We start from the raw sequence: 13076 nt of genomic DNA, 5'->3' as shown, positions 1-13076 counted from the left end.
ATTTCAGTTTAATTTTTCTTGGTTCTGATCTGTACCCATCCTCTGATTTCTTCTGGTGCAACCCTACAATGTTAATCTCATACTTTTCTTTTTTTTTTAATTTTTCATCAATTACACTTTATTCATTCTGTAACCCCCCATAAGCCCCTCCCTCCTCCCTTCCCAATCCCACCCTCCCTCCTCCCTCTGCATGCATGCCACTCCCCAAGTCTACTGATAGGGGAGGTTCTCCTCTCCTTTCTGATCTTAGTCTATCAGTTCACATCAAAAGTGGCTGCATTGTCCTCTACTATGACCTGGTAAGGCTGCTCCCCCCCAGGGGGAGGTGATCAAAGAGCAGGCCAATCAGATTATGTCAGAGGCAGTCCCTCTTCCCATTACTATGTAACCCAATTGGACTCTGAACTGCCCTGGGCTACATCTGTGCAGGGGTTCTGGGTTATCTCTATGAATAGTCCTTGGTTGGAGTATGAGTCTCTGGGAAGTTCCCTGTGTTCAAATTTTCTGGTTCTGTTGCTCTCCTTGTGGAGACCCTGTCCTCTCCAGCTCTTACTATTTCCCAGTTCTTACATAAAATTCCCTTCACTCTGCCCAACAGTTGCCCATCAGGCTCAGCATCTGCATTGATAGTCTGTAGGGCAGAGGCTTTCAGAGGCCCTCTATGGGAGGTTCCTAGGTTGTTTCCTGTTTTCTTCTTCTTCTGATGTCCATCCTCTTTGCCTTTCCGGATGCGGATTGGACATTTTAGTTAGGGTCCATGTACTGAAGACTATGCACTTTCCTTTAAGCATTGCTCTTACTGTGTGCCCCAAATCTTATGTTTTCATATCCACTTAGTACAAGGTATTTGAAGATTTCCCTTGTTACGTAATCTTTGAGCTATGTTACTTAAGAAGTGTTTATTTAATCTTTAAATATTTGGGGGTTTTCCAGCTTTTTTTTTCTATTTCAACTTTTAAAATTGCTTTCTGATAAACAGCAGGCTTTGTATGAAGTTTATTTTAAGGCACAGATATGCTCTTTTTTCTTATGTCTCATGTGAGCTTAAGAAGAATGTGTACTATGCTATCATTGGAATAGTGTTCAGCTAAATATCAAATCCAGAAGCCTGATGGTGCTGTTGAGTTCCATTATGATCTTACTCATTTTCCATCTGCTGAATGAATGTGTCCATTTCTGATGAAGGGGTGTTGAATTTTCAAATAGTGCATTTATCTCTCTCCTTTCAGTTTTTTAAAGTTTTGCTGAGTTTTTATTTCAGTTACTATATAGAAAGTAATTTTGAACTTGGAACTTGCTGAGAACTTCATGGCTATTAGGATTGAAGAGTATGCAACATGTTTTCATTCTTTTTGCCTTTTCATACCTATTTCACTTCTTTAAACTGTCTATTTTTTAGGTTTTTTTTCAAGATTGCAATTGTGTACTGAAGCATATTTATGATGGCTGCTTTTAAAAAGGTGTCTTCCAGGAGAAAGAAAATAAGTTTTCAACAGAGTGAACAAGGGCATATCAAGCACACGACAGTCAAGCCTCATGCTCAGGAGTAACTGACCAACACTAGACCATGTTTTTTTTTTTTTTTTTTTTTTTTTTTTTTTTTTTTTTAGTGAACTTTCTTTTTTCTTTTTTCTTTTTTTTTTTTTTTTTTGAGGGCGAGAAAGAGCATGAAGTTGGGTGGATAAGGAGGTGGAGGGGACCTGAGAGGATTTGGGGGAAGAAAAGTATATGCTAAAAATATATCATGTAAAATTTTTTTAAATAAAATATTTTTAAATAATCCCAGCATATGTGTCACTGCATTAGTATTTTTGAAGCAGCTTTTCTCAGTCCAAGTTGAGGCTTTCCTGAATGGTGGTAAAATAAAAAGAATTTGTTATGTCTTTGGCGTTAGATGCTCTTACGAAGACTCCAGATCATATCTAGCCTTGCTGCTTGGGGAATCCGCTGGTAGTCTAAGTGAACAGTTACTCCCACAAGTCCTTGTTCTCGTTAGGGCTTACACCAATACTCTGGGGGCTGAGTCCTGTTGCTACTGCAAGCAGAAAAAGTACATGTGGCATATACCCAGCTACCACTGGTTTGTGGTAGGGATAAATGCCTGGATGTGGTGAAAGACCAAGCTCTGCACTTCACTTTCAGCACCTCTACCCTGTAAGAAGGGGCAACTCACTGCCACAAAAGCAAGAGTTTAGGAGTATGGAACCTACTGATGCTGAAGGGCAAAGGATGGCAAAAATGAAAAGTCCTGGCTCCATACTTGGTCACTCCTAGTACAAGGAAAGAGAATACTAACTTTGTTGTAGTCTAGACTTCCTCCTTGCCCTTTTCTCACACCACATTTGGTGGCAACGGGCACCTGCTCATCTCTTTCCTCTACTTAACATTTATTGACAAAGGTGTTATGGTCATGCCCTCACCCAAATTCCTGGTGTTTCATAGTAGCAGTGTATTTAATACCTTGTATCTCCCATCTCTCTAAGCTGGCTCACTTTTAGCCCCATGGCAAAGAAAATAAAGTTTTTATTTTATTTCCTAAAGAAATGCCAACTGGTATTTCTAGGTGGTAGGCATCAAGCCTGGTTGGAGCAAACACGAAGTCTAGAAAGCATATCGTTAACTATTCCCTAGGCTCATGTTCCTTAGGTTTCTTTCTTTTTCCTTTGGAACCCGTCTTACATTTGTTTTACATGTGAAAATCCAGGGCTTTTAGTGTAATTACTGGAAAGACTAGAAACTGTGTCTACTTCATTTTGTGAGGGGCTTAGGTGTATTTGAAGAACCAAAGGTCTGATTCAATCTAGTTTAAAATAGGGTCACAATGAACAAAAATGAATCAGACAAATATACTTTTTTTTTTTAATAAAAATTCTTATCTTCTATAGAAATGTTACCTTTCTCAGTTGTCCTCCTGATCTTTGGAATGGTGAATTTCTTCCCGTAACTGGCATCTGTGTCAGTAGTCCAGGAAGATTCACTGTCTGTGCTCATTCTCCACGCCTTGTATTTATCATTCTCTTTCATTTCCATTTTGCTGGTGGCCTAAAATCGTTAACCAAATCATTAAGTTACAATCAATAAGTATGCTTCTTATCTATCTACGTATGGAGATAAGGATACACAGTGTGGAAGCAACCTGAAAATTTCTCAAAGATAACTGAGTAACAACACATTCTGTCAACAGGTTTCAACTGCAATTTGCCATCTTACCCCAAATAGAAAATAAACTTGAAATACATTATTTATATATTATATGGTTTTAAAGTTTCCAATACACCATTCTCTTGTAATTTACTGGATTACATAAGCAACCCAAAGCATCTCTATTCCCGAAAAGCTTAAAAACTTCTAACAATTTTATAAGCATAGTAAAACTCTTATTAAATATCCTATTCCGTAAAAGTTAATTTTTCCATACACTCTTACATTTATATTTTCTTTAAATCACAATTTGTTCTTAGGAGCAGCTTATGAGAGTCATTCATCATTTGTTGATGACCATCACTACACTTAGCCATTAATCAACAAGTTATTGCTCAATTGGCTACTGCTCCACAAGGCAGTCTACAATGTTTAACTCAGGCTCCACATTACACTAGTCGTAATGACGAAATTCCTCCTTTCCTTTTTTTCTATCTCTCCCTCCATACTCCTTGTCATATGCCTTGAACACTGCTTATGTTCTCTTAAGTTTTAAAAAAAAAATTATTGTATTATTTTATGGATTTGGATATTTTGCCTTCATGTATTTATGTTATGTGTGTACTACATGGGATGCAGGACCCACTGAATTCAGAAGATAGCACTGAATGCCCTGGAACTAGTAATCAAACTTGGGACCTCTGGAAGAACAGAAAGTGTTCTTAACCGCTGAGCCTCTTTCCAGCACCTCAAACACTGATTACTTCTCAACTAGTTATTAAAGGAAGTTATGGAGCAGGCTTTATTTTATTTTTATTTTGCTGTGATTTATTTTTTATTTTTTTATATATTTTAAAATTATTTATTAATTACACTTTATTCACTTTGTATCTCCCCTGTAGCTCCCTCCCTCCTCCCCTCCCAATCCCTCCTTTCCTCTCCCCTCTGTACACAAGCTCCTCCCCAAGTCCACTGATAAGGGAGGTCTTCTTTTCCTTCCTTCTGATCCTAGTCAATTAGATCTCATCAGGAATGGCTGCATTGTTTTCTTCTGTGGCCTGATAAGGCTGCTCCCTAAAGGTTCCCCCCCCCCCCGCCTTAGGGGGAGGTGATTAAAGAGCAGGTCAATCAGTTCATGTCAGAGACAGTCCCTGTCCCTATTACTATGGAAACCACTTGGACACTGAACTGCCATGGCTACATCTGTACAGGGGTCCTAGGTTATCTTCATGCATGGTCCTTGGTTGGAGTATCAGTCTCAAGAAAGACCCTGTGAGCAAGCATTTTTATATCATTTCATAAATTGGTTTCAGGAGCTGCTTTGATAACTGCTTAGCTCAAACATCAAATCACAATGCAAATTATGAGCTGATAAAATTCTGTAAATGAGTCACAAAGGGTACAAATGTTTAAGAGGTTTACAGAGGACCCCTCAGTTTATTCTTTCTGCGACCTCCACAGGAGATCTTTTAATGTTCCAACCCTAGATAAGAGTAGGGAATGAGCAAGAAAATGAGCCCTTCCTCCGTCTGTTCACAGTAGCAAATACCAGTGAGCTAGTTCCTCCTAACAAGCGTACCTCAGAGGCAGGAAGATCTGTGAGTTCAAGGCCAACCTGGTTTTCATAATGAATTTCAGGACAGCCAGGACTACAGAGTGAGACCCTATCTCAAACAGGATTTTTACAATATCCAGTGGCAATAAAAGACGCCATGTTCATCTGGCAACTTAGCAATGAGATGAGTAAGTAATTTGAAGAAACTTATAAAAACCTCTCAATTAGTCACAGTTTATTAACAGCAAATGAGGTGTGGAACAGCTGGTCAAATGCACTAAAAAAGCTAAGTGCTCAGTATTGCAGTTAGTTAAATTATACACTCAGAGTAACTGAATCATTGCAGTCATATGTTTTCTTATAAAAACTTTGCTCTAGTAGAATTTACTAAGGCTCTGAAATTAACTGATTTTGTTTCTTGGTGTTTAAGACAATGTACTATCACAAAAAGCTGATTTTAGAGCTTACAATGTTATTTGAGAAACAATGGGGTTCAATGTTTTCCACTAGCTTAAGTTATAAGTTGTCTCTTTTCAATTATCAATTTTCTTGTACAGATATTTTTACACTTCAGTCCAAATAAACCAGTCACATTAATAACTCTTTTATACTTATGCACGAGACACATAACCATTACACTTACACTATTAATTTTTGCACTCAAGTGTAAAATACATAATTGTAACTATTCAATATATTTATCTACATTGTTTACTTTTATATGCTTAAAATCATTTTTATGTGCTTAAAATAAAAAAGTTTAATCCTAAATGTTTGTGCTGAGGTGTCCTCTGGAATACTAGGAGAAAAAGAGGGTAGGAATAGGAATAGATTCTAAAAACACCAGTGACAAGTAATGAATAATGAGTATACAACTGAACAACAAATGAACCAAAAATTAAGCTGTTCAATTAAAATGTCTACTCAAATAGGTTTTTAAAAATGTGTATAGTATGAACAATTTTAAGGCAATACACTTATATAACTTATTAAAATTGAATTTAGAATAAAAATTGAGAATCCTCTATTAAAAAACTATTTAAAATAATTTTTTAAATTTTTTTATTAGTTTATTCACTTTGTATTCCAGCTGTAGCGCCCTCCCTCCTCCTCCCATGCCTCTCCCCCAGTCCATTGGTAGAGGAGGTCCTCCTACCATTCCATCTGATCCTAGTCTATCAGGTCTCATCAGGACTGACTACACTGTCTTCCTCTGTGGCCTGGTAAGGCTGTTCCCCCCTTAGAGGGAGGTGATCAAAGAGCAGGCCAATCAATTCATGTCAGAGACAGTCTGTGTTCCCATTACTAGGGAACCCACTTGGATACTGAGCTGCCATGGGCTACATCTGTGCAAAGGTTCTAGGTTATCTCCATGAATGATCTTTGGTTGAAGTATCAGTCTCAGAAAAGACCCTTGTGCCCAGATTTTTTTTTTCTCCTCTTGTGGAGCTCCTGTCCCCTCCATGTTTTTCTATCTCCCCTTCTTTCATAAGATTCCCTGCACTCTGTCCAAAGTTTAGCTATGAGTCTCAGCCTCTGCTTTGATACCCTGCAGGATAGAGTCTTTCAGAGTCTCTCTCTGTTAGACTCCTGTCCTGTTCCCTGTTTTCTCCCTTAAAATAGATTATTAAAGATACTATTAAAAATTTATAATCTACATTTATTTCCAAAAAGTAAGGGTGGTTTAATAGGAAATGTGTCTACTTTATTACACAAAGTGGTCATTTCAATAGACACAGAAAAAAGTGGAACCTAATATCTACTTATATTTTATAAAGCTTAACAGACAGGAATAGAAACATCTACAACCTAACTTTATATATAGGCTACTGAAAAATTATAGAAAATTATAAATGTAAAAAGCATTCTTTTTAACATCGACAATAAAATAAGGATACCTGCTTTTACCACTTCAAAACAGTATACTGGAGTTGATCATAGAATAGAAGAAATAAATGTATGAAGAACTTTTTAAAAAGTAACTGGGAAAAGTGAAACTGGGCCCCTAGGGCTTGGGAATTTCAGGCACTGAAAGAAACTGAGTCAGTTCCTGAGAGAAAGCTCCAGACCCAAATGCCAAACAGACGAAATGGAATGTTACTCAGAACAGCAGAATGTAGTGACGGGCTAGCATTCTGGTTCTAGCACAAAGACTGTTATACTAAGCAGAGAGCCAAACTTCTCTGTAACAGTATCTGTAACATGGTTACAGGGCAGGGCACACAGGAACCACACAGTCCTAATTGTAAATGTAGAACTTGAGTCCTTTCTATGGATCACCTCAGGTATACTGAGAAGTACAGTTTTGTGAAGGCAAATGAAGTCAAATATAGGCCTAGCTCTAGTTCTTCAATTAGCCAGTGATCAGGACCTTGGGCAACTCATTATCTTTCCTTTATAGCACAATATGTTTATATATTTCTCATAGACAAGTTGATAGCAAAAAAAAAAAATTAACTCTCTTAAAGTTGAATAGCTGGCATACAGATTTAATCACCTCAAGGTTTATTTTTCCACTTATTTGCATGTGTGTGTACACGTGTGTCAGGGTGGAGCGTAATATGTTCCATGGTACCTGTGGAGAGGTCAGAGGACAACCTAAGGGAACTGGTGTATAAGACTATCCTTCATTACAAACCAAGAACACAAGGGTTGTTTTGTTTTGGTTTTTAATTTTTGAGAGAAGGCTTTTCTGTGTAGCCTTGGCTGTCCTGAAACTCACTCTGTAGAGCAGGCTGGCCTCCAACTCAGATCTGCCTGCCTCTGCCTACCAAAGAGTGCTGGGATTAAAGGTGTGCACTACGACCACCCTGCCAAGAACACAAGTTAAGACTATTATAGTCAAGCAATTGCTTAAAGCAAACATAATACATCACTCCTACAAAATATTTCAGCTGATCATTAATGACTATCACAAGGATAATTGATTTAACAAGCCCAAGAGTCCTGGGCCTTCTTTAGGCAGCCTCCCAAGAAAACAGCCGAAGCTGGAGAGAAGCTGGAATAGAGTGCTTACTGCTGCTGCAGAAGATTCAGTTCCTGGCCCTCACAAAACAGCTCGTAACTCTTAACTCCAGTTCTGTGGGATTTGATGCCCTACTTTGGCACTGTATGAACACAGTGCACTTAACAAGCATATAAAACACATACACAAAAACCTAAGACTAATCTTTAAAATGAAAAAAAAAAAAAAAAAAAAAAACTAAATGTAACAGAATCTCATGGCTTATTAAAACTACTTACCACTTGGGTATTTGTAGAAGGACATGGCTACCCCACTACAGTTTAATTTAAATACCAAAGGGCTAGAGCTAAATTAAAACTAGACTTCATGATTTCCATTATGAAAATGGAAACCTATCTCCTGCACCCCACTGTCTCAATTATCTTTCTATTGAACTCCAAACTCTTCTACTCATTTTGATTCTCCATATTCCTCTCAACAGTATTTATACAAGCTCAAAGTTGCTCATGAAAAAAGCAAAGTCAACTAGAATCATATTTGCCTTAGCCTAGTTCACCTCTCACTACCCTCAGTCTACTGATTCCCACCTGTTATTCCACCTAAAGAGCAATCTGCAAGGTCCTTGATGACTTCCACATCAGTCTCTTATCCCATACGTTCTCATAATGTATCTGGCTATATTTGTTATTTTGATAATCTGACCAATATGTTTTTGAAATAATATAGTCATCCCCAGATGTCTATGACCTCATGATTTTATATCTAGCTATATATATATATATTTTTAGCTAGCTACTTTTAAGGCATTGATTTCTTAGCTTCTTAGTAACTCTTCTTTCGCAAACTGGTCTTCACAGTTGTTTTAATTTTTACTGAAAAGAAATCAGAAGACTTTTTTAATTACTTAAAAATATTTCATCAAGTGTATCCTCTGAAACCTTGATTAGAAAAAAACACACTAAATACCATGAGAATGGGGGGTAAAGTGGCAAAGGAACTGCTTAGTGTGTATAATGCTTTGGGTTTGGTCCCCAGTATTACAAGTCAAGTCATATTCCATACAAAACCTTGTGGCTTTAATTTAGCTTTTATTATCTGTGAGGTTGTTTTTTTTATTTTTCTGTGAATAATCCTTTTTCTTTCAGTACTATTTTTTTAAACACAGAAATGAGTCCTTTAATAATTTTTAAAGCCTTTTCCACAGAAATTATTTGTCTTACGATACAATATTTTATCTTTTCTTTAATGATAGCCTCCTCCTATAGAGAACCACCTTATCACATGTACAATACTAATGCCTCCCTCTCAGAAAACATTTTGTGTGTTCTCATTCTTAAACTTTTCTTACACACTCTTGTCAGATACAGCAGTGCTGGCCAGTCTTCATTGTTAACATGACTGGATTTGGAATCTACTAAAAGGCATACTCTGGGTGTCTGTTAATGTGTTTCCAAAGTGGTTTAAACTGAGGAAGGAAGACTCATCCTCAATATTGTGTGGCACCATCCCATGAGCTGGAGTCTCGGGCTAAAAACAAAAACAAAAACAGGGGGCGGGGGGGGGAGCCAGTTGAGAACTAGCATTCAGCTTTCTGAATGCGGATTCAATATGCACAGCTGCCTCATCCTCCTGCCTCCATACCTTCCCCAACATTACGGACCATCTCTCTCTTCAAACTATGAGCTGAAACAAATCCTTATTCCCTATGTTGCTTCTACCAGGTATTTTGTCACACCCATTAAAAATGCAACACCCTCAGCAAGTGCTAGTCGTTCTACATAGATGTACCACTGACTGTAGCAGCAGACTTAAAATTTTTTTTGTCCACCTGGCAAGTACAAATTTGTTATTGCTTACGATGGTGTTTTTGCTTAGTTGTCAACTTGACACAAGCTGAAAGAAGGCATCTCAGTTGAGGAATTGCCTACATCATAATGGCTTTTGAGTAAGTCTGTGGGCATTTTCTTGACTGATGACTGATGTGGCAAAGTCCAGCCCACTGTGGACAGTGCCATACTTGGGGAGGTAATCTTGGGGTAGATCAGAAAGCAAACTGTGCAAACCATAAAAGCAAGACAGTTAACAGTTATCCTCCATGGCCTCTGCTTCAGTTTCTACCTCCAGGTTCCTACTTTTGAGCACTTGACTTGGCATAATCCAATTCCTCAACAAATTAGTTTTGGTCATGGTGTTGAACAGCAATGGAAATCTAACTAATATATTGTGAGTTTGCATTTAACACAACTCTTTATGAGACTGATCATCTGAATACACTTTCTTTTTTTTTTTTTTTTTCAATGCAGTTTATTCAGGAACCTTGAACAATCATCTGACCCTGGGTAAAGCCAGCCCACTTTAAATAGCCTCTGGGTAGCCAACCTCAGCATGCCACGTGGGCAATGCAGATAGGTCCACATACATGGAAGCAAGCCAGATCCTCAGCCTTAGCCAAATGAGAATACACTTTCTTATTTGTAATTTTGAATCTGTGAAAAAGTCATTCAAGATTTTAAACTATCAATCTGCAGAAGGCTTTCTATGTCTGCTAATTGTACATGTTGTAAACAATTCTCCCTGTTTTTTAAACTAGCACATTTACCTTTCTGAACAAAAATGTTTTATACTCAAAATTATGTTTTCTTTTACATTTGGTGTTTTTAGCTTTTGGTCAAGTTCATGAGGATAAAAGCCCAATATTTCCCTCAAAAATTATGTTAAGCTGTTATTCTGTTAAACTTGTCTAAGTTTCTATTTGATTTAATATAATTAGAGGCTCATTTTCTCCCATGAGTACTGAACTGTGCTAATATTAATTTCAATGACATTTTTTGTTTCTAAGTATGTCATCTCTCACATAAATCCACTTTATTATATGGATGAATTCTGGACTCTCTTCTATTTCACTGATATGTTTCTGCTCCCTTGCTCCAACACTGTAATGTAATAAATCTTGACATATGTTTAGTCATAAAACCAAAATGAAAAAAATCTATCATTTTTAAAATTCTTACACATTTAAAAATGTTATCTAATGAGAAATTTTGCTTTGTTTTATTCCTTTTTGGTAAGGCCTAAATAATATAAACCATGTTGTTTTCAAATGTATGATTCTTCTGTCTCATCTTCCTGGGTGCCAAGACTGCAGACATGTATCACCATGATCACTTGCTTAGATTTTATGATCAATTTTGAGAGAAATGATACTATTATATCAGTCTCCCCATCTGCAAAGATAGTAATTTCTCCCCTTATTCATGTCCATATCTTCAATAAGGTTTTACTTTGAAGGTATTCATTCTGAGATATCTTATGATTTTTATATTATTATATGTGGCATATTTAAAAACTTCATTTTGGAGACAGCAAGATGGCTCAGCAGGTAAAATAAATTGCTGTCAAGCCTAATAACCTGAGTTTGATTCCCAAGATGATGGAGCCACATAATTGAAGGAATGCCTGAACCAATGCCTGAAACTTGTCCTCTTGACTTCTACAGTCCTGCATACACACACACACACACACACACACACACGAACAGAACAAAATAACAGCATCAACCAACACTGATCATTAGTATTTTTCTTCATCAGTAGCCTCAATTCCCCAATTAAAAAAGACAGAGACTAATGGAATAGATGTGAAAACAGGATCCATCCTTCTGATGTATCCAAGAAACATACCTTAACATCAAATCAGACACCCACCTCAGGGTAAAAGGATTGAAAAAGATATTCCAAGCAAATGGACCTAAGAAGCAAGCTAAAGAAGCCATTTTACTATCTGACAAAATAGACTTCAACCCAAAACTAATCAGATGAGATTAGGGAAGGACACTATATATTCAATAAAGGAAAAATCCACCAAGAAGACATTTCAATTCTTAACATCAATTCAGCAAACACAAAGGTACCTATGTCTGTAAAAGAAATGGCTTATTGACATATTGACGCTCACACACTGGTAAGGGGTAGATTTCAATACCCAACTCTTGACATCAGAAAGCTCATAAAGACAAAACTACACTAAGAAATGCTGGAGCTAACTGACATTATATAACCGATGAACCCAACAGCTATTTACAGAACGTTTCACCCAAACACAGAAGAATATATCTTCTCAGGACCATATGGAACTTTCTCCAAAACTGACTACATACTCAGACACAAAGCATATCTAAATAGATACAGAAAACTTACAAACTCATGAAAACTGAGTAACTTACTTCTGAAAGAAAAATGGGTCAAGACAGAAATTAAGAAAATGAAAACTTCCTAGAATTGAATGAAAATGAATACACGACATACTCAAATTTAAATGGGACATAATGCAGGTGGTTTTAAGGAGCAAGTATATAGAACTAAGTGCCCACATTAAAAAAAAAAAAAACTTGAGAGATGGCGTGCTAATAATTTAACAATGCACCTAAAAGCTCTAAAACAACAACAACAACAACAAAAAAAAAAAAAAAAAAAGAAAGAAAGAAACCACACCTATAAGAAGCAGATCGAAAGACATAAACTCAGGTCTAAAATCAGTAAAACAGAAAAAAACAAAAACAATACAAAAAACCAGTGAAATTATTTCTTTGGGGAAAATCAGTCATATTGTCAAACCTGTATCCAAATTAACTAAAACGTCCAGAATAAATATCCAAATTAACAAAATCAGAAATGAAAGAGGGGATATAATGGGCACCAAAGAAATCCAGAGAATAATAAAAACATTGTTTAGAAACCTGTACTATGCCAAAATGAAAAAATCTAAGAGAAATGGACAGTTTTTTAATATATAGCACTTACCAAAGTTAAATCACGATTAGATAAGTAATTTAAGCAGATCTATAAATTCCTAGTACAATAGTAGTCATTAAAAGTCTCCCAACCAAACAACAACAACAAAAAGCCCAGGACCAGATGGTTTTAGTGCAGAATTCTACCACACTATTAAAGAAGAGTTAATGTCAATACTCTTCAAATTAGTCCACAAACAGAAACAGAGGGGACATTGCCCTATTTTATATTTATATTGATACCCAAATCACATAAAGAGCCAACAAAGAGAATTATAGACTAATCTACTTAAGAACGTAGATGAATAAATTCTCAATAAAATACTTGAAAACTGAATCTAAGAACACAACATAAAGATCACCCAAGATGATTAAATAGGCTTCATCCTAGAGAAGCAGGGATGGTTCTACATATGTAAACTGATAAATGTAATTCACTATGAAAACAAACTGAAGGATAAATCTATATCATCTCATTTGATGCAGAAAAGCCTTTGACAAAAATCTAATACCACTTCATGAAAAGTCCTGCAGAGATTAGATACAATGTCCATACCTAAACAGAATAAAGGCAGTTCATAGCAAGCCTATAGCTAACATCAACTTAAATGGATAGAAACTCAAAG

At 36.6% G+C, this 13076-nt stretch overlaps 1 protein-coding gene across 3 annotated transcripts in view; it reads right to left on the bottom strand.

The window, feature by feature from the left end:
* Tex15 (testis expressed 15, meiosis and synapsis associated) overlaps positions 1–13076 on the bottom strand; it is a 77120-nt gene that overhangs the window by 48349 nt on the left and 15695 nt on the right. For 2 of the 3 annotated variants that reach the window (XM_060381598.1, XM_060381599.1), the window contains exon 3: positions 2895–3042. In XM_060381598.1, the coding sequence (XP_060237581.1) occupies positions 2895–3030 (136 nt within the window). In that variant the 5' untranslated portion in view covers positions 3031–3042. Of the gene's footprint in view, positions 1–2894; positions 3043–13076 lie in introns of those variants that run through there. The other variant, XM_060381600.1, reaches the window with a different exon arrangement.

The sequence above is a fragment of the Meriones unguiculatus genome, chromosome 4 (genome assembly GCF_030254825.1).
Source record: "Meriones unguiculatus strain TT.TT164.6M chromosome 4, Bangor_MerUng_6.1, whole genome shotgun sequence".
Classification (NCBI taxonomy): domain Eukaryota; kingdom Metazoa; phylum Chordata; class Mammalia; order Rodentia; family Muridae; genus Meriones; species Meriones unguiculatus.
The sequence above is the reverse complement of the archived record's forward strand: the minus strand, read 5'-3'. Positions and strand labels throughout refer to the sequence as shown.